Raw genomic sequence first — 22076 nt, forward strand, 5'->3', positions numbered from 1 at the left:
TTTCTTTAGTTTTTCTTTGAGAAAATGGATTATTATTCTTTCCCTCCATTCGTAAATGAGCGTTTTTGGGTGTATTTGGATAGACTAAATGATTTTGTCTCACTCGCCCTCTTGAGCGATCTTGGGGTTTAAAGAGCTTATTACATGTGCTTAAATGCAATCGTGATTCCTACGACAGTGAGTTAGTGTATATTCTCATCCTTGATTTTCTTTATTTTCGTTTTATTTGAATAAATCTCATTCTCTTCCCGTTTTTCATCTTGTTTTGCTTGAGGACAAGCAAAAGCTTAGATTGGGGGAGTTTGATGAGTGACATTCACTCGTAGGGGTAGTTTTAAGGTATTTTTCTTTGTTTTAATCTATTTTTATCCCTTTTAGCATTTATTTCTTATTTTATTATTTTATAGTTTAACTAAGGTTTCAATCGATTTTTATTAGATTTTAGGACTTAATTTCATAATTTATTTATCTTCTTTGTTTTTATAATTTTATAGTTTAGTTATTGTAGTTTCGTTATTTGTTTTATATTTTTATTTCTTTCTAGTTGTTACTATTATTATTATTATTTATTTATTTATTTTCATTTTCTTTTTATTTCGTGATTCTCCCCTCATATTTGTTTTTTGTGTGTAGGTGATTGAGCGTGAGGTGTGGGAACGAGTTTTATAATTTGTGTTAGACTTGCCAAAGAATGGAAGTTTATGGGCCTCAATACTTTGACCCAACTGCTGCCAAGACACACAAGCCAGTTGTGGAGGAGTACAACTCCTACGTACATAAGGTGTTTCGGCCAAGCCACAATGTTGGTACATTGTAAAGCAGGTCTTGGTGTTGTAGTCGGAATGAGGTTGGGGAACATTGTAAAATAGCTAGAAGGTTGAGGTACGATCGTACGTAAAATAATGGTGGAATTAATGTGATGCCGTCAATGTAGTTCAAGCAACAAAATAGTGACCGTAAAGATCTTTATGACACGGGCCTTTGTGAAAATCAATTATTATTTGGAAAATTTGGTAATATTAATCCAACCTTTGGCCGATTTTCTTTTATTAATCCCACCTACGACATATTTTTTTAATAATCCCACCTTTACTACCCGACCACTTTTATTGGGCTTAAGTGGCCGGTAATCGGTGAAAAAGTCAACGAGATGGTGATGAATTGATGATGATGACTGAATATATCGAGAGAGAGTACTGCCATGTAGAGAAATAATACCGCTTACAACAGTTTTATGACCTGTTGGGCCCAATAAAAGTTGTTGGGTAATAAAGGTGGGATTATTAAAAAATATGTCGTAGGTGGGCTTAATAAAAGAAAATCGGTCAAAGGTTGGATTAATATTACCAAATTTTCCTTATTATTTTTGGTGCAAATGAACCATGAAGGCAAATAAATTATAAATGGGGGCGGAGAATTCGAACCTGATATCTATCCTACACAGGCCTTTAATCTTTACCACTAATCCAAGATATTTTGAATATAAATTATGCTACAATATTTATCACATTTGAGTGGTTAGTATGTTTGAAAAAAAAGAAACTACTCTGTAGTTCTTTCCTGAATATTAGGAGCTTAGTAGTGTGACTAGTAGTACACTATACCAAAAATAACAAAAAGTCTGACTTAGTAATACTCTATAACTGAAATCCTACTATCAAGTAAGTATTATTTTACTTAATTTATTATTTTCTATTGGGGATGTGATAATTTTCCTATAAAATATTCACGCATTTCTACTCCGTAATATCCTTTCTCATTATTTCTCCCTCAAAAAAATTCTCCTTTCTCATAATTTTTTTATTGATAATTAAGATTTTGCACTCCTGACTTCGTCGATCTAACAACGTTGAGTCTAATCGATTAGTCGCAGAAACGACATTCAAAATCAATTGGTAAGGAATTCATTGTTGATAAATATGTTGTACCAAAATTCACCATATCGTCCGCTAAAAATTGTCTATTTTCATGAAATTTTCAGGGTCACGTTTGCATACTCTCTCGTCAAAAAAAGTTTGCATATTCTGAACCCGTTGTTATCCAACAAGTACGTAAATGGTATGTGTTTTTTGATTTTTAAATTACCATGTTGTACCGACTTGTATCTTTAACCACAACTTAATTATGACGGGTCAAAAATCCCATCGTAAAAGTCTTTTGCGACGGGGCTAACAACCAAACAAAGACGGGAACAACCGTCGCAAAAGTCTTTTACGACGGGTTAACGATGAGATTTTCCATTAACGACGACCCCTTTTATGACGATCCGCGACAGGAAATCTCGTCATTAATCAACGATTATTGGCCTTTAGCGACGGGATTTCCAGTCGTTAATGACATATTTTTTTTTTGTTAGTGTATGTAAATAAATTTTTTAGTGAAAGAATGATAGATTCATTCATGGCTTTTTTTTAGGGAATGATTAATGTGTTTTAAATTTATAATAATAACCCCGTCAAAAATTATAATAAATAATAACAATAAAAATAATAATAGTTTATAAATTTTAATTTTTAATTTTTTTTTTGTTTGAGTTTTATAAAACTTAATTTACTGAGTCTGAGGTCGTTGCGATTTACAAGGGATACTCCTTAAATCCTGGTACGAAGTAGTTCTTGTTTTTCGGTTTTAGGTGTTTATAAGTAGCTTGAAATGGGGTTTAAACTTTTAATTAAGGGTGTGAAATGAAATAGTCTAACAATTCGTAAGTTCTAATTTTATTTTCTCTCTCCTTTATTGTTCCATTTCTATATTTACATAGCAACAATTTTATGTTTTATGCACTTGTAACAATTCGTTTAATGCAAATTTTCAGGGATAAGATTGCATACGTCTAATCCACTATCGTAAGTTATCTCGAATCACGAGTTGAAACTGGTGGTATATACTTTTAACGAATCCATTATCCATATTATTTTTTTTAATTCTTTATAATTAAATTCACTTATGCGTCAATGATTTTGGTATAAATATAATTGTAAAATTTTCAGATTCGGGAGAAAGTTTGCTTACATCAGACCTCATCGCCGGTGAAAACAACATAGTATTCCAAATCTAGTGGTATATTTTTACAACTAACTACACGATCAATAGTTCGTATGTCGAGATATAACGTGTTTTATTATTAGTATAAAAATAAGAATAAGAATTTTTAAGTTGAAATATATATTTCATTTGTACATCTAGAATGTAATGACTAATGAGTGTATAATCCAAATTGCTTGCTGGAATAATGTGATTTTAAGTTGAACTCTCTCATAGGTTTACTTTGATTAAAAAAATGGTTGCCATATCTAATAAAATTGGTGTTTAATTTATTATAGTCAGTGTGATAATAATAAATGGTTGGTTTTAGATGGACAATAATATATATTAATATTAATATTATTGTGAAGCAGAATGATCGATCAAGATCCCAGTCCCAGTTTGATGTATGTTTGGGTTAATGTAAAGCTAATTAATGATCTAAAAATGTACGTGTATGGATTGTAGAAAATGACGAATGGAAGTGGAACATATAGTGTGGACGATGCACTAGTGAAAGTGGGGTTTGGAAAATACCAATACTTTGTACTTGCGTACGCCGGAATGGGATGGATAGCAGAAGCAATGGAGATGATGATATTATCATTCATAGGACCAGCTGTTAAAGTTGAATGGAAGCTTAGTTCTACTGAGGAGAGTCTCATAACAACCATTGTATTTGCAGGTATGCTCGTTGGAGCATATTCTTGGGGTCTTGTTTCTGATAAATTTGGAAGAAGAAAAGGGTATATGTTCTCAGCAATATTAACTGCTGCAGCTGGCTGTCTAAGTGCAGCTTCTCCAAACTATGTTGTTTTGCTTGTTGCTCGATGTATTGTAGGTGGTGGCGTGGGTGCTGGTCCAGTATTATTAACCTGGTTTTTAGAGTTTGTACCTGCACCTAGCCGTGGTACTTGGTTGGTCCTTTTTCAAGCTTTTTGGACTGTTGGTTCTATTACTGAGGCCGCCTTGGCGTGGGTTGTTATGCCCAGGTTGGGATGGAGGTGGCTGTTGGGTCTATCAGCCTTGCCCTCATTCATTTTACTAGTATTCTACCTTATTACGCCTGAGTCACCGAGGTATTTGTGTTTCAAAGGTAAAAAAGACCAAGCTTTTCAAGTCTTGGCAAAAATAGCTAAAGTTAATGGCAAAGAATTACCCACTGGTATTCTTCTCACTGATATGGAACTAGAATTCCAAGACCAGACTACTCCAGCTCAAGATAACGTTGTACCTAAAAATTGCAAGGATTCAGAAATGAGCATAGTAAAATCATTTATGTTGCTCCTTTCACCAAATCTAGCCCGTACAACTTTGCTCCTTTGGTTCGTCTTCTTTGCAGATTCCTTAGCTTACTATGGCCTCGTCTTGCTTACAACTCAGCTCAACAATACAAACATTGTATGCAATTCTTTGGGACACCATCAACAGTCACATAGTGCTGGTGCTGGTGCTGGTATCAACTATAAGGATGTCTTTATCACTAGTATTGCTGGTAAGTTTGGATTTAATATGATTTTTTACAATCTTTTTCGATCACTACATTTTCATTGACATGCTTATAAATTGTACGTTTTATTGTTAAAGAACTTCCTGGGCTTGTTGCTGTTGGACTCTTAATTGATCGACTTGGGCGTAAGATATCAATGGCAGTGATGCTTGTTGTATGTTTTGCATTCTTGATACCTTTGGTAGTCCCACGGTCAGAAACTATTACAACCGTTCTTATGTTTGGTTCTCGAGCATCTATTATGGGAACCTGGACAACTGCTTTCATATTTGCTCCTGAGGTAATTAAATTAAATTAAATTAAATCAGTATTAATATATCTAACATTTGTATGTAAATCTTGTTGGTAATAATTGTTTCGATCTTATAATGAATTTGTACAATATATATATATATATATATATATATATGTAGATATACCCAACATCGGTGAGAAATACTGGGCTTGGGACAGCAAGTTCAATGGCAAGAATTGGTGGGATGGTTAGCCCAGTGGTGGCAGTAGCCTTAGTACAAGGATGTCATCAAAAGACAGCTGTGTTGTTTTTCTGTGGGGTGGTGGTGGCTGCAGCAGTTGCAGTTTTGCTGATTCCGTATGAAACAAAAGGTCGTGAATTGGCTGATACAATGGGTAGTTCTAAGCACAGTAGAAAGAAAGCACACAAACCAGACTCGGATGTGCAGTTATCACCTACTGTGGATAATGCATAGTTCGTTACAAGTTACAACAACAACATCAATTAGGAAACACCTCATCCTTTTATTCGGGTGTTTATTTTAGGCATTGGGATAACTATTTGTTTCAAAGCCAACTTTAGTCTAGACTTTAAACCACTAATTAATTATGTACTAGTTTTCAGAACTTATCAACTAGTTTTCAGAATTTTATCAACTAGTTTTCAGAACTTATCAACTAGTTTTCAGAATTTTATCAACTAGTTTTCAGAACTCTACTCATGTTTACCTTTTTCCCAGAAATCTATGCAAAAATTTCGACAATTATAAGTTAATTATGAACTAATCTTCATAATCCTTCTGAAGACTTGTGAAATATTGTTTGGTTCTAACTGATTGAAATTTCTAGTATAAATTTTTATTTAGATATCTGAGTCCAATTTTGTAATTGGATATGGCCGTGGCCCGTGGCCCGTGGCAAATCTTGTGTATCCAATACACAAATAACTATATTAGGTGTATCCATACCAAAGTTTGTTATTATATTTTCTTGCACCTTAATTCTTATTCGTTTTAGTTGATTCTTTATATTTAGTACAAACTCAAATATTTTGTATTTATGTCAATATGTCATAATATAACGGTACCAATATTATAGTTTATTTAGTTATGTATATATTTTCTTTTTCCACACCAAAGGTAACAATTTAACCATAGGATATTGCGAGTGAACTCCGGTTACTAAGTTGGTTGTTATTAGGATTTATTTAATATTTCTTCCATGTGATGCGTATATTATATTCTAGCTAAAAAGATATAGTGCCAACAAAAAAAAAGTGACTTTGAGATGACACAGTTTTAGGCTTGACCGTGTTACATTTTTGGTAAAATTATCTCCATGTCAAGTATCAACATTTCGGCAACATGTTAACAGTAGTACATATGATTCCAAACGCTCGCAAATATTCAGTTCTATAACACATTCACGAGGTAGGTATGAATAAATAAAAGGAAATTTTGTGCAACACTACCTTTAAGTTTGGACGTTTTGTGAATTACTACCTTATAATTTTTTTTTTAAATTTTTCTACCTTATAAGTTTGTTTAGGTTGAGTAACACTACCTTGTAACAGTTTCTGTCAAATTCCTCCGTTTGTGGGCCCCACCTCCAACGTTTCCCTCCATTTTCAGAATCAAAATTACCCCTATGTCCCCCCATTTACTTTCCCACCAACTTCTATCTTCTCCTTTCTCTTTCCTCTGTCATTTTTCTTTTCCTCTGCTTTCACATTTATTCTTCTCTCCTTCAATCTCAACCACAAACCCTAAAGCCATAATTGATGATGCTACACTTCTGAATCTTCTTCAAGTCAAGAGATTCTTCTCTTTCTTACGCGCAGTGGTCCAAAAGGAGATCTTGGAAAGATGAAAACGACAGGAAGTGGTCCAAAGGATAAGGGAAAGGGGATAATGCCAACGAACCGACAAGGTGGATCCCAAATCAGGTATTAAACAGTTAAAACAATGCGATTTTAGTAGTTTAATGTGATATTATTGGTTAATTAGTTGTTTAATTAGGAATCCCTAATTTTTTAATTGCACTGTGAAATTTTGAATCAAGAACCCTAATTTTTTATTGTCATTGAAATCCACGAATTCATTGTTTAATGTTGTTGGAAACCTTAATATGATTGTTTAAATGATTGTTTAATGTGAATAATGATTAATTGATTGTTTAATTGAAAAACCCCTAATTTTTTAATGTCTAGGGTTTCTGTATTGGGTTTCTGGATTAGTGTTGTGAAATAATTGTTTATTATTGGAAAAATTAGATTAGTATAACTGATTAGTTTATTAGTTTACATTGATTACATGTGGTTACTTTTTTGTTCGTGTTGTGTAACCAAGTCGAACACTTGGACACGTACCCGAGTCGGGACTTGGACATGTACTCGATTTGGGATTTTTTTAATTTTTTGTAATCACTGTTGATTTGCAGTTAATTTTTTTTGGTAATTAAAATTGTAGGAATGAGCAGTTGGGTTACATTGATCTTGCAATATGGATGGGGGGAAAGTTTGTTTTCAATAAGGGGGAAACTGATTATGTTGGTGGGAAGTTGTATACTAGATTGACAGTGTGGTTGCATGAGTTAACTGTTTTTAGTTTGAGGGAGCTTGTAATGAAAGGGATGAGTGGAACTATAGGGAGGATTATTGAGAATTTCAGTGTATGGTTTAGGCTACATGGGATGAATTTGACTAAGGGTAGGAAGATTATACACACTCATGAAGATATAGGGAGGTTATTGGAGACAAAAGATGGGTCTAACAGGGTGATTTTGTACATTATTGAGGAATCCAAACCAGCTTTTATTTACCCATCTGTTACCTACCAAACTGCCAACTTTAAACCACCAAGACCACTGAAACAAGCTACACAAAGCAATCCTTCTGGGCCATAAAGAACACTGACCCATCCCATTACAACCAAACCTGCTGGCCCATCAACTGTGACCCTAAAACAAGTGAAAATGGAACCACTTCAGTCAAAGTTTTCCCCAGTTAGGAGAAGCCCAAGGCTTGGTTTTGATCCTGATGTGATTTACATGGGAAAGGGTACAGGGCCAAGTGAGAATCCATCCACTGTAAAAGAACCTAACAAAACCCAATTAAAAAAGCCAATTGCTTCAGCCACTGTCAAAGCAAGTGTTCCTAAACCTATTCCCTCAAATATATCTTCAGCTGATCCTCACACTCCAAGTACAGAACCAACAGAAATCCCTCCTCATACCACCACCACTCCCACAAAACCTTCAAAAACACCTCTGCCTGCAAACCCACCTCTTCTTAGTCCAGATTTGAAGACCTCTACCCCTAGGAGAAAGAGTGTAGCACAGAAGGGGAAAAAGGTCAAAGGAAAAGCAGGAAAAGTAGGGAAGAAAAAGGGGAAAGGAAAGAAAAAGGATCCTGGGGACTGTTTATTTGAAAATGATGAGTTTGGTGATTGGTCTGAAAGTGATTCAGACTTTTCAGATTTAGATGTGGAATTTGAACCAGGGGAAGAGGACAGAAAACAACTAGAGGAGGATGAGTTGTTCTGTGAGCCATTGTCTACTGTGTTGAGGGGAAATAAGAGGGTAGATAAGGTTGCAGCACCTGAGGTGGAAGAACAAGTGGATCTAGAACATGAGGTGGATTATGATTCAGAGGAGCTTAGAAGTCTTTGTGGTTCAGATGATGAAGTAGATCCATACCCTACCTTTAATCCAGAGTCAGACTTCAAGAAAAAGATTGTGCTCAGTTTGGGTTTAAAGTTCCCGAGTGTTCATGCTGTTAGGAAAGCGATAAGTATCATTCGATCGAGAACCACTACGATTACTACCTTCTTCATAATGGAAGGAAGAGGGTGAGTGTGTATTGTAGGTATAGATGTAGTTGTCCATGGGATAAAAAATCATGCAAAGCTTGTAAAGTGTGTGTGTGATGATCCACATAAGTGTAGGTTTAAGATTCATGTGAAGAAACTAAGGATGGAAGAAACGTTTCAGATCAAGTCTTTAAGGTTAAAGCATACTTGTGGTGTGGTTCATTCAAGTTCTAAAATCACATCGGAGTGGTTAGCTGAGAAGTATTTGGAGGAGTGGAGGTCAGAACCATATTGGAGGCTTGTTAAGTTTAGGGAAAGGGTTTACAAGGAAACGGGGCTACATATTGGATACTACAAGTCATGGTTTGCTAGGGCTAGAGCCAAATTGATTCTGTATGGGGATGCTGCAGATGAGTATGCTGCTGTGTATGACTATGGGTATGCAATTCTTCAATACAATCCTGGTTCTTCAGCCTATGTACAATGCCATATTAGCGCCACCTTGTAATCCCCCGTAAATTTATAAATTTTATTAATATATTTTAATGTATATTATTTATATTTAAATAGAATTTATGAATTTTAATAATAAATATATAATTAACGTATATTTATTTTATTTAAAGTACGTTCTAAATAGTTAACGATTTTCGAACTTTATTATATTTATATATTTAAGGTATATTTAATTTAATTTAAATATATTCTAAATATTTTAACGATTTGCAATCAAAAATAATTTTAGAATTTTTATGTTGAAAAGAATCTGAATTAGGAAAACTCGTTGAATTCGGAAAAACAATCCTATTCGGTTTTGACTCAAACACTAAAACCCAAATCCTAATCCTAGCCCACATGGGAAAAGCCCAAAATACAAACCCAAAAACTCCCTTATTCTATTTCACGTAAAACTCAAAACCCTCCTTGTTCCCTTGCAACTCACGTGGACTCAACCCTCAAAAAAAAATTCTGCTGCCATTCACGTCGTCCCTGCTGCTGTCCACGCCGCCGCCATCCCGCCGGCGCTCCTCCATCGTCGTTCCACCATCCTCGCCGTCGGTAATTCTTTCTCCCTCCTCTCCTTCGTTCTCCTCCTCTTTCGTTTTCCCTCCTTATTAATCGTTGCTTTTGTTTGCTCGCTCAGCCACCACCGCGCAACCACCGGCGGCTCCACTGACCTCCGCCGGCTGTGTATGCTGCCGCACTGCCCAACCTCAGCCGGCCTCCCTCCATTCTCCTCCACGCACGCAAACAACACTCCCTTCTCTCATTGCTTCTTCCTTCCTGCCCCGCAAACGCGTCGCCAGCCTACGCGACCACCGCACAACCACCTGCGCCACCAGCTTTGCCGCCCTGCCGTCGACCTTCGCCTGCTGCCGCCACTGTCGCCGGCCAATAGCTCCCTCTCTTCTTTATTTGGTTATTTCTTTAAACCCTAAACTAATTTAGTGTTTTAATTATGTTTTATTAATATAATTCATGTTTTTCTTGAATCAAATTATAGTTTTTATGAGTTAATTATGAATTATAGATTTCATGTTTTGCATAATCAAATTATTGATTTTCAGATTATACAATTTGATTGAAATAATGGTTTTAATTATTAAAGTATGAATTTTTAAGGTTTTAACGATTTTAAATCATGGTAGGATGATTATGAATTATCAAAGTTATTATTTTTATGATTTTAAGCATGTTGATATATGTTGGAGTAGTTTGAAACTATTTTATATTGCTGGAATTTTAAAAGGGATGCTTTTATGATAATTGGTGATCATTAGTGTAGTAATCACTATTCTAGGAAGTTAATTAATTAAGTTTCGATGTTGGGGAATGTTCTAAATATGTCTAGGATGTGTTTAGAGTACGTTAATGTTGCTGTAAATTATTAGGAATTGATTTGGGTACGTTTCTTGATTATTTTAGGCGGAGAATTCTTTGTGGGTGACTTTTGAATTCGTTAAAGTGGCCTATCAGTTTGTTTACACAAGGTACGTACATACCTGTGTGCTTGGAATGTGTGCTAATTGTTGAAACCATGTTGAATTGTTGATGAACTTGGTTATGTTGATGTTGTTGATGAACTTAGTCAGGTTGAAATTGCATGTTTGATACTGTTGGATGAACATATTAAACTTATATTGCATTTTGAGGATTATAACATGTTAGTATGGATGATTGATGCAAACATGTTTGATTGGGAATACTAGATTACTTAGTATATAATTCAGATCAGTTGATTGTTGTTCCCTTTTAGCTTTTCACTACTTTATGAGGGCGGAGGACCTCATTTAGTAAGTTGAAACCATATACCTATATACAGGGGTTGATCAGTATTAAAGGAAAGATTGGAGTTAATTGGAATGAGTCTTGTTTGATGCCTTTGTGATCACTTACTCAATTCCAAGATAAAAGCAGTTGTAAATAAATGTGAGTTGTATGCCTTATGTGATTGTTGAGTCATAACAGGGTGTTAATTTGTAAATCATGTAAAGTGAAACTGAGTAGCAATAGCTTTAGACTGTGCACGTCTAAAGTGACGGACAAACAGGAGTTGGGGTTCATGGTGGTAGCCCATGGCCTTTCATTCGGACCGGATTGATCACCGTGTCCTATTTTTAGTCAAACGTTCCTCGATATCGCAGGTCACTGAGGTTACGGAGTCGCGCCCGTACCTCGTCTTCCTTAGTGAAGACCTCTAGCTAGAAAACTCGGTCCATTGCCTATTTCAAATAAAATAATATTATTGTTATAAAAGTCTAGTCCATTCTAGCCTAGTCTAGTTAAGTATGGTCGTCAAATTATCATGCTTTGTCTGTCCTTACTTATGTTCAGTAGTATCATGTTAGGATTGATCGTTTAATAGTATCATGTTAGGATTATTATTGTTTTAGTATGTAGTACTCAGCTTTGCTGATTACGTGCTTTGTATGTGTGTGTTGATCATGGCTATGCCTTATTGATCCTGTGATGACCCATCTTTGGTGAGTAGTCTCTAAGGATCAATAAGCGTTGCCCATCTACAGGTTGAAGATGATGCATCATTGGGATCGGGATTAGAGAGCTTGTAGTTCATTTGATTTTCTAAGTTGGATTTGGTTTGTTTAAGTGGACTCTAAAACTTATTGAATTAGTAACATTAACTTTGTTTTTCGTTGATTGGTTTTTGGGATTTATTCTGAAAATGATTATTTATAAACCTACAGTTAGTTTTATGTTTTCCGCTGCAAAATTCTGAATAAGCCGTTACGTTTTCACACGGGCGATAATGCCTTGATAATTCTCTACGTTTTATATTTAAAAGTTATTTTAGAAAAGAGAGAATTGTCGGGGTGTTACAAAGTGGTATCTAGAAGCTAAGGTTTTACTTTAATAAATTTTAGGCGCCTAACTATCTAGTTATTTAAAATAAATTTCTTACAATCGAGCTCCTACATATTATAGTGTTCAAAATTGATACTTTTTTTTCGGGGGCCGATTTCCTTTTATCTTGTTTGAAAGAACATAATATTTCTTATTTAAGTTCGAAATCAAATTATTATTAAAATTAAAGTGATACTTTCGACATTTATATTTTTCTTATTATTTATTATTCAAAAAAAAAAAACAAAAAAAAAAAAAATGAGTACGTTTTTTTTTAAAGAAGTTCAATTTTTTTTTTAGTTGTTTCAAGAGTTAGAATTCGTTATTAGGAAATATAAATCTTTTTCGAATTAATAACTTTATTTTCTAATTTATTCGCTACGCATTTCCTTAATTTATTTTACTTAATTTATTTTATATTTTATTCATGTTATTATTCTATGTTATAATTTTCTTATATTATCGTCATTTTACTTTGTTAATTAAATTATTTCAATGCTTTAGTTTATGAGAGATGGGTAGTATAAGAAGGGCATATAAGATAGAATTATATGTGCATTAGTAGCTAGTCAATGATAAGAAGTTGATTGTTATGAACGTGCGTGTACTAATTGTTTAAGTGTTACATTTAAATGTGCATAAAGAATTGTTTGCTCCCACCAAACTTATTGCGTTATTGAACTTTGTTTATAATTTGGTTGGAAAATCGTTAGTGAGACATGGAATTGTTTATTTCAGGAATAAAATATTTCTTTCCAAGTACACCAACATAGGATCTTTCGAGAAACTTGATATAGAAACCCCTGATATTTACGTGAAGAAAATTGTGTTTGGATGCGAATATCATGCTAAAGTTCTAGGGCAACCTATCTTAATGAGAAAGGATACGATAGCAGCCACTATTATTAATTGCTTACCTAACAAATTTCCATACCTAGAACTCAAGGAAAAGTTTAAAGACATGCATTCTGATAATGGAACTCCAAACTTGGCTAAGTATGAGACTTGGGATGGTAGATGGAAATATGATTCAGAAATTCTAACCACCATTATTGAGGCGGCAGAAAGTGGGTTTAGAGACGGTAAAATAGTAGGGAGTCATGTTGGAGATGCAGTTACAAAAGAACCTATGGGAGTAAGTGTAAATAATGACCTAGAGGAAAATGATGTAGCTGTGGAGAATGAGAATGTAGGTGTTGAGGCAGAGAATCCTAACCTAGTGGCCCATGAGCCAACCATTGAAATTTCTAGTGATTCAGATGCAGAGCTCGAAAGTGAACAGGAGGTGGCAAATGAGCCTAATCAAGATGAAAATATGGAAGAAGATGAAGACCCTGGGGAAGAGTTTGATGATCTTGAGATCTAAATTTCACTCCGCAAGTTTCAGGAGCAATGGATAGGCAAGAGGCCACAAATATTTTGAAGTCATAAATAGTTAATTAGCTCTTTTATGTTTTAAAGAATAAGTAGCAAAGCTACAACAGTTTAAAGTTAAAGTTTATTGAAGTTTGAAATGTTCTTTATTAATTTCAAGGATGTAATAAACCTTTATAGAGTTAGCAATAGAAGTTAAAGTATTCATTTCCAGTTTGAGAATTCCATTATTCGCCAACAATAGTTTATGTTTGTGTCGTAGAACCTTTATGTTAATTTGAGGACAAGTGCGTTATTATGGTTTAGGAATTGTTATTAACATTCTTTTGAGGAATAGAGTTAGATTATTGATAATCCAAATGATCAAGAGTTTATTTTGGGCACGCGAATGGGAATATTATTACTTATTTGTTGTGATTGAACTTCCATTCAATTGTTTTCAAATTGTATGTCCTTGATGGGGATATTTTCTTGAGTGAGTGACGATGATTGCTTTATTATTGGTGTACATTCTCGAATAAGTGTTTGTTGATGCGATCTCTATGATCAAATCTAAATTTCTCTCGTAGAGGGGACATATGAGTTATGTATCGTAGAATAATTAATTTTAGGTCGCATACTAGAATGTCAAGCAATAGTGAGTTAGTTGCTGCTATTCGCCTTTTGGCGGGAAGACTGGCTGTAGAGAGAACTGAGCGTCCTGATTCTACTGGGGACATGTTTGAGAGACTAACCAAAGTTAAGCCACCATACTTTAAGGGGCAAGCTGATCCTACCTTTTTAGAGAACTAGGTTAGGGAGTTTGAGAAACTGTTTGGGGATGTGAACTGTCTTGAGAACATGAGAGTGGGTCAAGTTGTACTGTACTTGGAAGATGAAGTTGATTTGTGGTGGAGAGAAAATGGGGTTAGACTTAGCATTGTTGAGAGATTCAATTGGGATTCGTTTGTTACTGCTTTAAGGAAACTCCTTTTATGAGAAATCAAAAGGCACAAGAATTCATAAACCTTAGGATGGAATTGACTAAGTTTGTACAAGGCTAAGATAGACGTACTGTGAAATTCAGAAAGTAAATGTAAGGAACCATATTGGAAGATTGACCTAGTATAGATGTTTTGGGTAGTCCAAGAACCTTTGGTTATTTCTATAATGCGAGTGAGGAAATTGATGAATAGGGAGCGTGAACTATTTTTCTGTAGTGTGTTTGAGGTGAATAAAGAACTTGGAGTCAAAATCGAGGATGTTTGTCATTGTGAGTGGATTCATTGATGTGTTTCCAAGTGAAATTGCAAGTATGTTACATGTTAGAGCCCTTGAGTTCATTATAGAATTAATTCCTGGAACGACACCTATATCCAAGGCACCTTATAGCATGGCACCTCTCGAAATGAGCGAATTAAGACGCAGTTGCAAGAGTTGTTTTGTTAAGGGGTATATTAGGCCTAGTGCATCACAGTGGGGAGCTCTTGTGTTGTTTGTTAAGGAAAAGACAAGAGTATGGAATCATGCATCGATTTTAGGGAGCTAAACACCATCAAGAACAAGTATCATTTGCCTAGAATAGAGGACATATTGGATCAATTGAATTGGGCGAGTGTATTCTCGAAGACTGAGTTGTGTTTGAAGTATCACCAATTAAGGATAGCTGATAAGGGCCTAAGACCTCATTAGGACTCGTTATTGTCATTATGGGTTTAGAATAATGTCTTTTGGGTTAAACAATGCACCTACCATAATTATGGATTTGATGAATAAGATTTTCCACGAATTCCGAATTAAGTTCGTTATTATATTGATGATATCCTGATTTATCCAAGGAATGAGAAAGAGCATGACAAACACTTGAGGATTGTTTTGGAGACGCTTAGAAAGAATCTAGTTTTATTAAATGAAGCATACAAATCTTGAAGTCATGTGTGTATAAGTGACACCGACGGAAAAGTGAAGACTAAATTGATTGAAAACTACGTTACTTAAGGGAATAAAATTAAGAGAAGATTCGAGTGGTCCAGGATCGTTAGAAATCATTTGTTGTCTTGAAAAGATGGGAATGTATGAATTGGTGGAAGTGCTAAGAGTTAAGACCAAGAGTTATGACATAAGGAGGTTTGGTAAAAAGGAAAAGTTGACCAGAAAGAGTCTCTGTAGATCCTGCTAAGATTCAAGATGTGAGTGAGTGACCTACTCCAAAGAACGTGTCCGATATTTAAAGTTCTCTAAGCCTAGACGACTATTATAGGAAGTTGTGAAAGACTTTTCGAAGTAAGCAAAACCAATGACCAACTTGTTGAAAAAGGAATCGAAATTCAAGTGAAGTGAGAAATGGAGGAAGCTTTCTAGATTTAGCTGATGTCGCGTCAATTGAAACCTTATAAGGCTAATTACCAAACCCATGACCTAGAGTTAACTGTGATGGTGTTATCTACGAATATTTGGAGACATTACCTTTATAGGGCAACATGTAAGATCCTTACCGAGAACAAAAGTCTGAAATTTTTGCAATAAGGTCCAGTTGAATCTTGGGGACAACATTGAAAATGAATATTGCTTCCCACCCTGCAACCGATAGACAGATTGAGATTACTAATGAAATATATGTTGAAAACCTGTGTTATTGACTTTAAGGGTAATTGGGAAAACCACCTAGAGTCGATTGAATTTCTTGCAACAATAGTTACTATGCGAGCTTTAAGATGGAACCTGTTGAGGCATTGTATGGAAAGAATTGTAGAAGTCTTACTTGTTGGAATGAGTTTAGGGAGAATATTGTATTGAGGACATAATTCGTTAAGGAGAAATACCCAAAGTTATTCCCTGAGATGAGTTACGAGGGCGTAACTCGTTTTCTTTAAGAGGGGTAGAATGCGATATAAATTCGCGCTTTTTACCTATTTTATGGCACTTTTATGCATTTTTATGCTTATTTTAGCACATTTTACAAGTTTAGGCAAAGCAAATAGACTCTCCGCATAAGAAAAGGTGTTCATTAGTAACACAAACAGCTTTGAGTTGACAAAAGAGTGCACATAGGTGGCACAAATACTTCTCTAGTAAGAATAAGTTAAAAGCTTTCGGGGAAAATGTGGGAAATTTCGTGTCAAGTTTCGGGACGAAACTTCTTTTAAGAGGGGTAGATTGTAATCCCCCGTAAATTTATAAATTTTATTAATATATTTTAATGTATATTATTTATATTTAAATAGAATTTATGAATTTTAGTAATAAATATATAATTAACGTATATTTATTTTATTTAAAGTACGTTCTAAATAGTTAACGATTTTCGAACTTTATTATATTTATATATTTAAGGTATATTTAATTTAATTTAAATATATTCTAAATATTTTAACGATTTGCAATCAAAAATAATTTTAGAATTTTTATGTTGAAAAGAATCTGAATTAGGAAAACTCGTTGAATTCGGAAAAACAATCCTATTCGGTTTTGACTCAAACACTAAAACCCAAATCCTAATCCTAGCCCACATGGGAAAATCCCAAAATACAAACCCAAAAACTCCCTTATTCTATTTCACGTAAAACTCAAAACCCTCCTTGTTCCCTTGCAACTCACGTGGACTCAACCCTCAAAAAAAAATTCTGCTGCCATTCACGTCGTCCCTGCTGCTGTCCACGCCGCCGCCATCCCGCCGGCGCTCCTCCATCGTCATTCCACCATCCTCGCCGTCGGTAATTCTTTCTCCCTCCTCTCCTTCGTTCTCCTCCTCTTTCGTTTTCCCTCCTTATTAATCGTTGCTTTTGTTTGCTCGCTCAGCCACCACCGCGCAACCACCGGCGGCTCCACTGACCTCCGCCGGCTGTGTCTGCTGCCGCACCGCCCAACCTCAGCCGGCCTCCCTCCATTCTCCTCCACGCACGCAAACAACACTCCCTTCTCTCATTGCTTCTTCCTTCCTGCCCCGCAAACGCGTCGCCAGCCTACGCGACCACCGCACAACCACCTGCGCCACCAGCTTTGCCGCCCTGTCGTCGACCTTCGCCTGCTGCCGCCACTGTCGCCGGCCAGCAGCTCCCTCTCTTCTTTATTTGGTTATTTCTTTAAACCCTAAACTAATTTAGTGTTTTAATTATGTTTTATTAATATAATTCATGTTTTTCTTGAATTAAATTATAGTTTTTATGAGTTAATTATGAATTATAGATTTCATGTTTTGCATAATCAAATTATTGATTTTCAGATTATACAATTTGATTGAAATAATGGTTTTAATTATTAAAGTATGAATTTTTAAGGTTTTAACGATTTTAAATCATGGTAGGATGATTATGAATTATCAAAGTTATTATTTTTATGATTTTAAGCATGTTGATATATGTTGGAGTAGTTTGAAACTATTTTATATTGCTGGAATTTTAAAAGGGATGCTTTTATGATAATTGGTGATCATTAGTGTAGTAATCACTATTCTAGGAAGTTAATTAATTAAGTTTCGATGTTGGGGAATGTTCTAAATATGTCTAGGATGTGTTTAGAGTACGTTAATGTTGCTGTAAATTATTAGGAATTGATTTGGGTACGTTTCTTGATTATTTTAGGCGGAGAATTCTTTGTGGGTGACTTTTGAATTCGTTAAAGTGGCCTATCAGTTTGTTTACACAAGGTACGTACATACCTGTGTGCTTGGAATGTGTGCTAATTGTTGAAACCATGTTGAATTGTTGATGAACTTGGTTATGTTGATGTTGTTGATGAACTTAGTCAGGTTGAAATTGCATGTTTGATACTGTTGGATGAACATATTAAACTTATATTGCATTTTGAGGATTATAACATGTTAGTATGGATGATTGATGCAAACATGTTTGATTGGGAACACTAGATTACTTAGTATATAATTCAGATCAGTTGATTGTTGTTCCCTTTTAGCTTTTCACTACTTTATGAGGGCGGAGGACCTCATTTAGTAAGTTGAAACCATATACCCATATACAGGGGTTGATCAGTATTAAAGGAAAGATTGGAGTTAATTGGAATGAGTCTTGTTTGATGCCTTTGTGATCACTTACTCAATTCCAAGATAAAAGCAGTTGTAAATAAATGTGAGTTGTATGCCTTATGTGATTGTTGAGTCATAACAGGGTGTTAATTTGTAAATCATGTAAAGTGAAACTGAGTAGCAATAGCTTTAGACTGTGCACGTCTAAAGTGACGGACAAACAGGAGTTGGGGTTCATGGTGGTAGCCCATGGCCTTTCATTCGGACCGGATTGATCACCGTGTCCTATTTTTAGTCAAACGTTCCTCGATATCGCAGGTCACTGAGGTTACGGAGTCGCGCCCGTACCTCGTCTTCCTTAGTGAAGACCTCTAGCTAGAAAACTCGGTCCATTGCCTATTTCAAATAAAATAATATTATTGTTATAAAAGTCTAGTCCAGTCTAGCCTAGTCTAGTTAAGTATGGTCGTCAAATTATCATGCTTTGTCTGTCCTTACTTATGTTCAGTAGTATCATGTTAGGATTGATCGTTTAATAGTATCATGTTAGGATTATTATTGTTTTAGTATGTAGTACTCAGCTTTGTTGATTACGTGCTTTGTATGTGTGTGTTGATCATGGCTATGCCTTATTGATCCTGTGATGACCCATCTTTGGTGAGCAGTCTCTAAGGATCAATAAGCGTTGCCCATCTACAGGTTGAAGATGATGCATCATTGGGATCGGGATTAGAGAGCTTGTAGTTCATTTGATTTTCTAAGTTGGATTTGGTTTGTTTAAGTGGACTCTAAAACTTATTGAATTAGTAACATTAACTTTGTTTTTCGTTGATTGGTTTTTGGGATTTATTCTGAAAATGATTATTTATAAACCTACAGTTAGTTTTATGTTTTCCGCTGCAAAATTCTGAATAAGCCGTTACGTTTTCACACGGGCGATAATGCCTTGATAATTCTCTACGTTTTATATTTAAAAGTTATTTTAGAAAAAAGAGAATTGTCGGGGTGTTACACACCTAGCTAGGATTACTATTGGTTTCGGCGAATGAAAAGTAAGATTTCTAATTTATTTTTGAATTAAAAAAATCGATTGCCACATAGATAATTAATTAGGTGCCACATAGATATTTTAATTAATTAATTACTAATATATACGAATCCATCCAAAATCAAACACTCTAATAATTAAAAAATAAATCTAAAATAAAATTCATCCAAAATCAAACACTAATCTAAAATAAAATTCATCCAAAATCAAACACTAATCTAAAATAAAATTCAATCCAAAATCAAATACTAATAGAATATTAGAGACACGTAGGAAATCTAATACTTTCGGCCAATGAAAAATAATATTTTTAAATTATTTTTGAATTAAAAAAGTCGAGTGGCACGTAGATAAATAATTAGGCGCCAAATAGATATTTTTATTAATTAATTATTAATATTACACAAATACAATTTCATCCAAAATCAAACAACCTAATAATAAAAAAAAAAATCTAAAATGAAATTCAATCCAAAATAAAAAATAATCAAATCTAATATATAAATATAGCAGTTTCCATATTTGCTGAAATATTAGAGCACCACCTAGGATTACTATTGATTTCGGCCAATGAAAAATAAGATTTCTAATTTATTTTTATTAATTAGGTGCCACGTAGATATTTTAATTAATTAATTATTAATATATACAACTCCATACAAAATCAAACATTCTAATAATTAAAAATTAAATTTAAAATAAAATTCATCCAAAATAAAACACTAGTCTAAAAAATAAAATTCATTCAAAGTTAAACACTAATCTAAAACAAATTCAATCAAAAATCAAACACTAATCCAATATTAGAGAACCACGTAGAAAATCTAATGGTTTCGGCCAATGAAAAATAAGATTTCAAAATTATTTTTGAAAAAAAAAAAGTCAAGTGCCACGTAGATAAATTATTAGGTGCTACATATATATTTTTATTAATTAGTTACTAATATTCCGCATATACAACTTCATCCGAAGTCAAACACTCTAATAATTATAAAATAAATCCAAAATGAAATTTAATCCTTAATTAAATCTAAAAAGAATCCAATGTAAAAAAATAATCTAATACGGAGTATAAAATATACTCCCTCTGTCTCTTTTTGTTTTTTACGTTTTCCTTTTTGGGTATTTCAAAATGTTCTTTACATTTCCTTTTATATTATCACATAAAACTTAGTATTCTATCAAAATTTGTGTCCAATCATTATTTTAACCAATCAAATTCATTGGGTCATTTAATCTCATTTTCTCATTTTCCAATATCAGAATTTTGATAAAAGTGAAAACATTATAAATAAACGTAATTTATCTCGTTTAAATAAAAAAAATTGAGGGATTTCAATGCAAATTAATTATTCGTTAAAATGCGTGAAAAATGTCAAACGTAAAAAACAAAAAGAAACAGAGGGAGTAGCAGTTAGTGTATATAAGAGTTTTATTTTAACTTAACAATTTAATAGAATACGTCTATCCCACGGGCTAAAATCTAGTTCTGAAATAAATTGAACTAAACAGGGCCATTGTTTGATAAACATACTTTTTGGTCGTTGCTGTGACGTCTATCCCAAAAACCCTCGTTGTTTGCATATTGTTGTACCAGTCACTTCATTGGTCGTTGACTCGTTGCTGTCATCATCCTCGACGACCTTAATTATCACGGAGTAGCTTTCTCTTGGTTGTTCTTCCATCATTTTCACTTTTTTAAAAAAGAAATACACGACTTTTCTGGTGAGAAAATGTGCTACTAATTCATTTTTAATGGGACTATATAGTCTATATTCAATACTCGCACCTTGTTCCTTAATTGACTAAAACTCCTCTTTTCCCACCATGAAAAAGTTTTTATGAGCTCTTATTAGATTCGTCTCAATAAATATTTTTTAAATATCATTTTTTTATAATTTATCCTATAATAAATATTTTAAAATCTTTATTTATTTCCAGGGAACTATGGCTAGCTTACCAAAAAAAAATTTTAAAAAAAAGAGTGAAATTTATATATGAAATTCTCTATATAAGTTAGTAAAAATATAGATGAATCTTTTAATTTTTTATGTACTTTCCCATATTAGTTATTGTTACCATAAAATATAATAAGTTAAATATGAAAAAAAATTATAAATTAATATTAAAAGAGAGGTCAATAAATGAGTGACATTAGTCATCACCACATTGATTTTCTCTCTTTTAGTATATTATACTCTATATATATATATATATATATATATGAATCTTAGGGCGGAGGACACCCATATTAGGATAAGCGATCTATATCATTCTATACCATGTCAATATAATACTCCCTCCGTATTTATTTAAGAGATACATTATTCTATATTCTTTACATTTCATTTTATATTATCACATAAATGCCTTAATATTCTATCAAAATTTGTGTGCATTGACACTAAATTTTATCATTTTATCAATATCAGAATTTTGATAAAAGTGAAAACATTATAAATAAACGTAATTTGTCTTGTTTAAATAAATAAAAAATTGAGGAATCTCAATCCACATTAATAAGTCGTTCAAACGCGTGCAAAATACCAAAAAGAGACGGAGAGAGTACAAATTAAGAGTATTAAGAAAATGCGGACACATTATGACATTCTGGCTTCAACAAAATTTAATTACAAAGTCCATATTTGTACCAATGAGGCTTTTATTCAGCAGGATACCTTCTTCTTACCTAATTAAAAAAATTGTAATTAATACTCAACAATTGCTAAAAATAATGACTACTCCGTATATGAG

General features: G+C 33.8%; 2 protein-coding genes across 6 annotated transcripts; both read left to right on the plus strand.

The window, feature by feature from the left end:
* The first annotated feature begins 1742 nt into the window (after positions 1 to 1742).
* LOC110786222 (organic cation/carnitine transporter 7-like) lies at positions 1743 to 5543 on the plus strand. Of its 5 annotated transcripts, none has more exons than XM_056826525.1 (7): positions 1743 to 1895; positions 1982 to 2058; positions 2816 to 2880; positions 2991 to 3060; positions 3493 to 4519; positions 4612 to 4814; positions 4948 to 5543. In XM_056826525.1, the coding sequence occupies exons 5-7, from the start codon at positions 3496 to 3498 to the stop codon at positions 5242 to 5244; spliced, it is 1524 nt and encodes a 507-aa protein (XP_056682503.1). In that variant the 5' UTR covers positions 1743 to 1895; positions 1982 to 2058; positions 2816 to 2880; positions 2991 to 3060; positions 3493 to 3495; the 3' UTR covers positions 5245 to 5543. The 5 variants fall into 5 exon arrangements, with proteins under 5 accessions (XP_056682503.1, XP_056682504.1, XP_056682505.1 ...); XM_056826526.1 differs by having other exon boundaries at positions 2816 to 2846; XM_056826527.1 differs by having other exon boundaries at positions 1982 to 2047.
* Positions 5544 to 6534: 991 nt separating this feature from the next.
* Positions 6535 to 7672, plus strand: LOC130472085 (uncharacterized). The gene is made up of 2 exons (XM_056842512.1): positions 6535 to 6713; positions 7237 to 7672. Exons 1-2 carry the CDS (start codon positions 6634 to 6636, stop codon positions 7670 to 7672), a joined length of 516 nt encoding a protein of 171 aa, XP_056698490.1. The 5' UTR covers positions 6535 to 6633.
* The last annotated feature ends 14404 nt before the right edge of the window (positions 7673 to 22076 follow it).

The sequence above is a fragment of the Spinacia oleracea genome, chromosome 4, assembly GCF_020520425.1.
Source record: "Spinacia oleracea cultivar Varoflay chromosome 4, BTI_SOV_V1, whole genome shotgun sequence".
NCBI classification, from domain to species: Eukaryota; Viridiplantae; Streptophyta; class Magnoliopsida; order Caryophyllales; family Amaranthaceae; genus Spinacia; species Spinacia oleracea.

Bases quoted from the DNA above. Each gene is read 5' to 3' on its own strand.
- LOC110786222 (XM_056826525.1), top strand. From the start codon at position 3,496: ATGACGAATGGAAGTGGAACATATAGTGTGGACGATGCACTAGTGAAA. The intron at 4,520-4,611 runs GTAAGTTTGGAT...TTATTGTTAAAG, and splicing joins CTTTATCACTAGTATTGCTG to AACTTCCTGGGCTTGTTGCT. The intron at 4,815-4,947 runs GTAATTAAATTA...ATATATATGTAG, and splicing joins CTTTCATATTTGCTCCTGAG to ATATACCCAACATCGGTGAG.
- LOC130472085 (XM_056842512.1), top strand. From the start codon at position 6,634: ATGAAAACGACAGGAAGTGGTCCAAAGGATAAGGGAAAGGGGATAATG. The intron at 6,714-7,236 runs GTATTAAACAGT...TTAAAATTGTAG, and splicing joins CAAGGTGGATCCCAAATCAG to GAATGAGCAGTTGGGTTACA.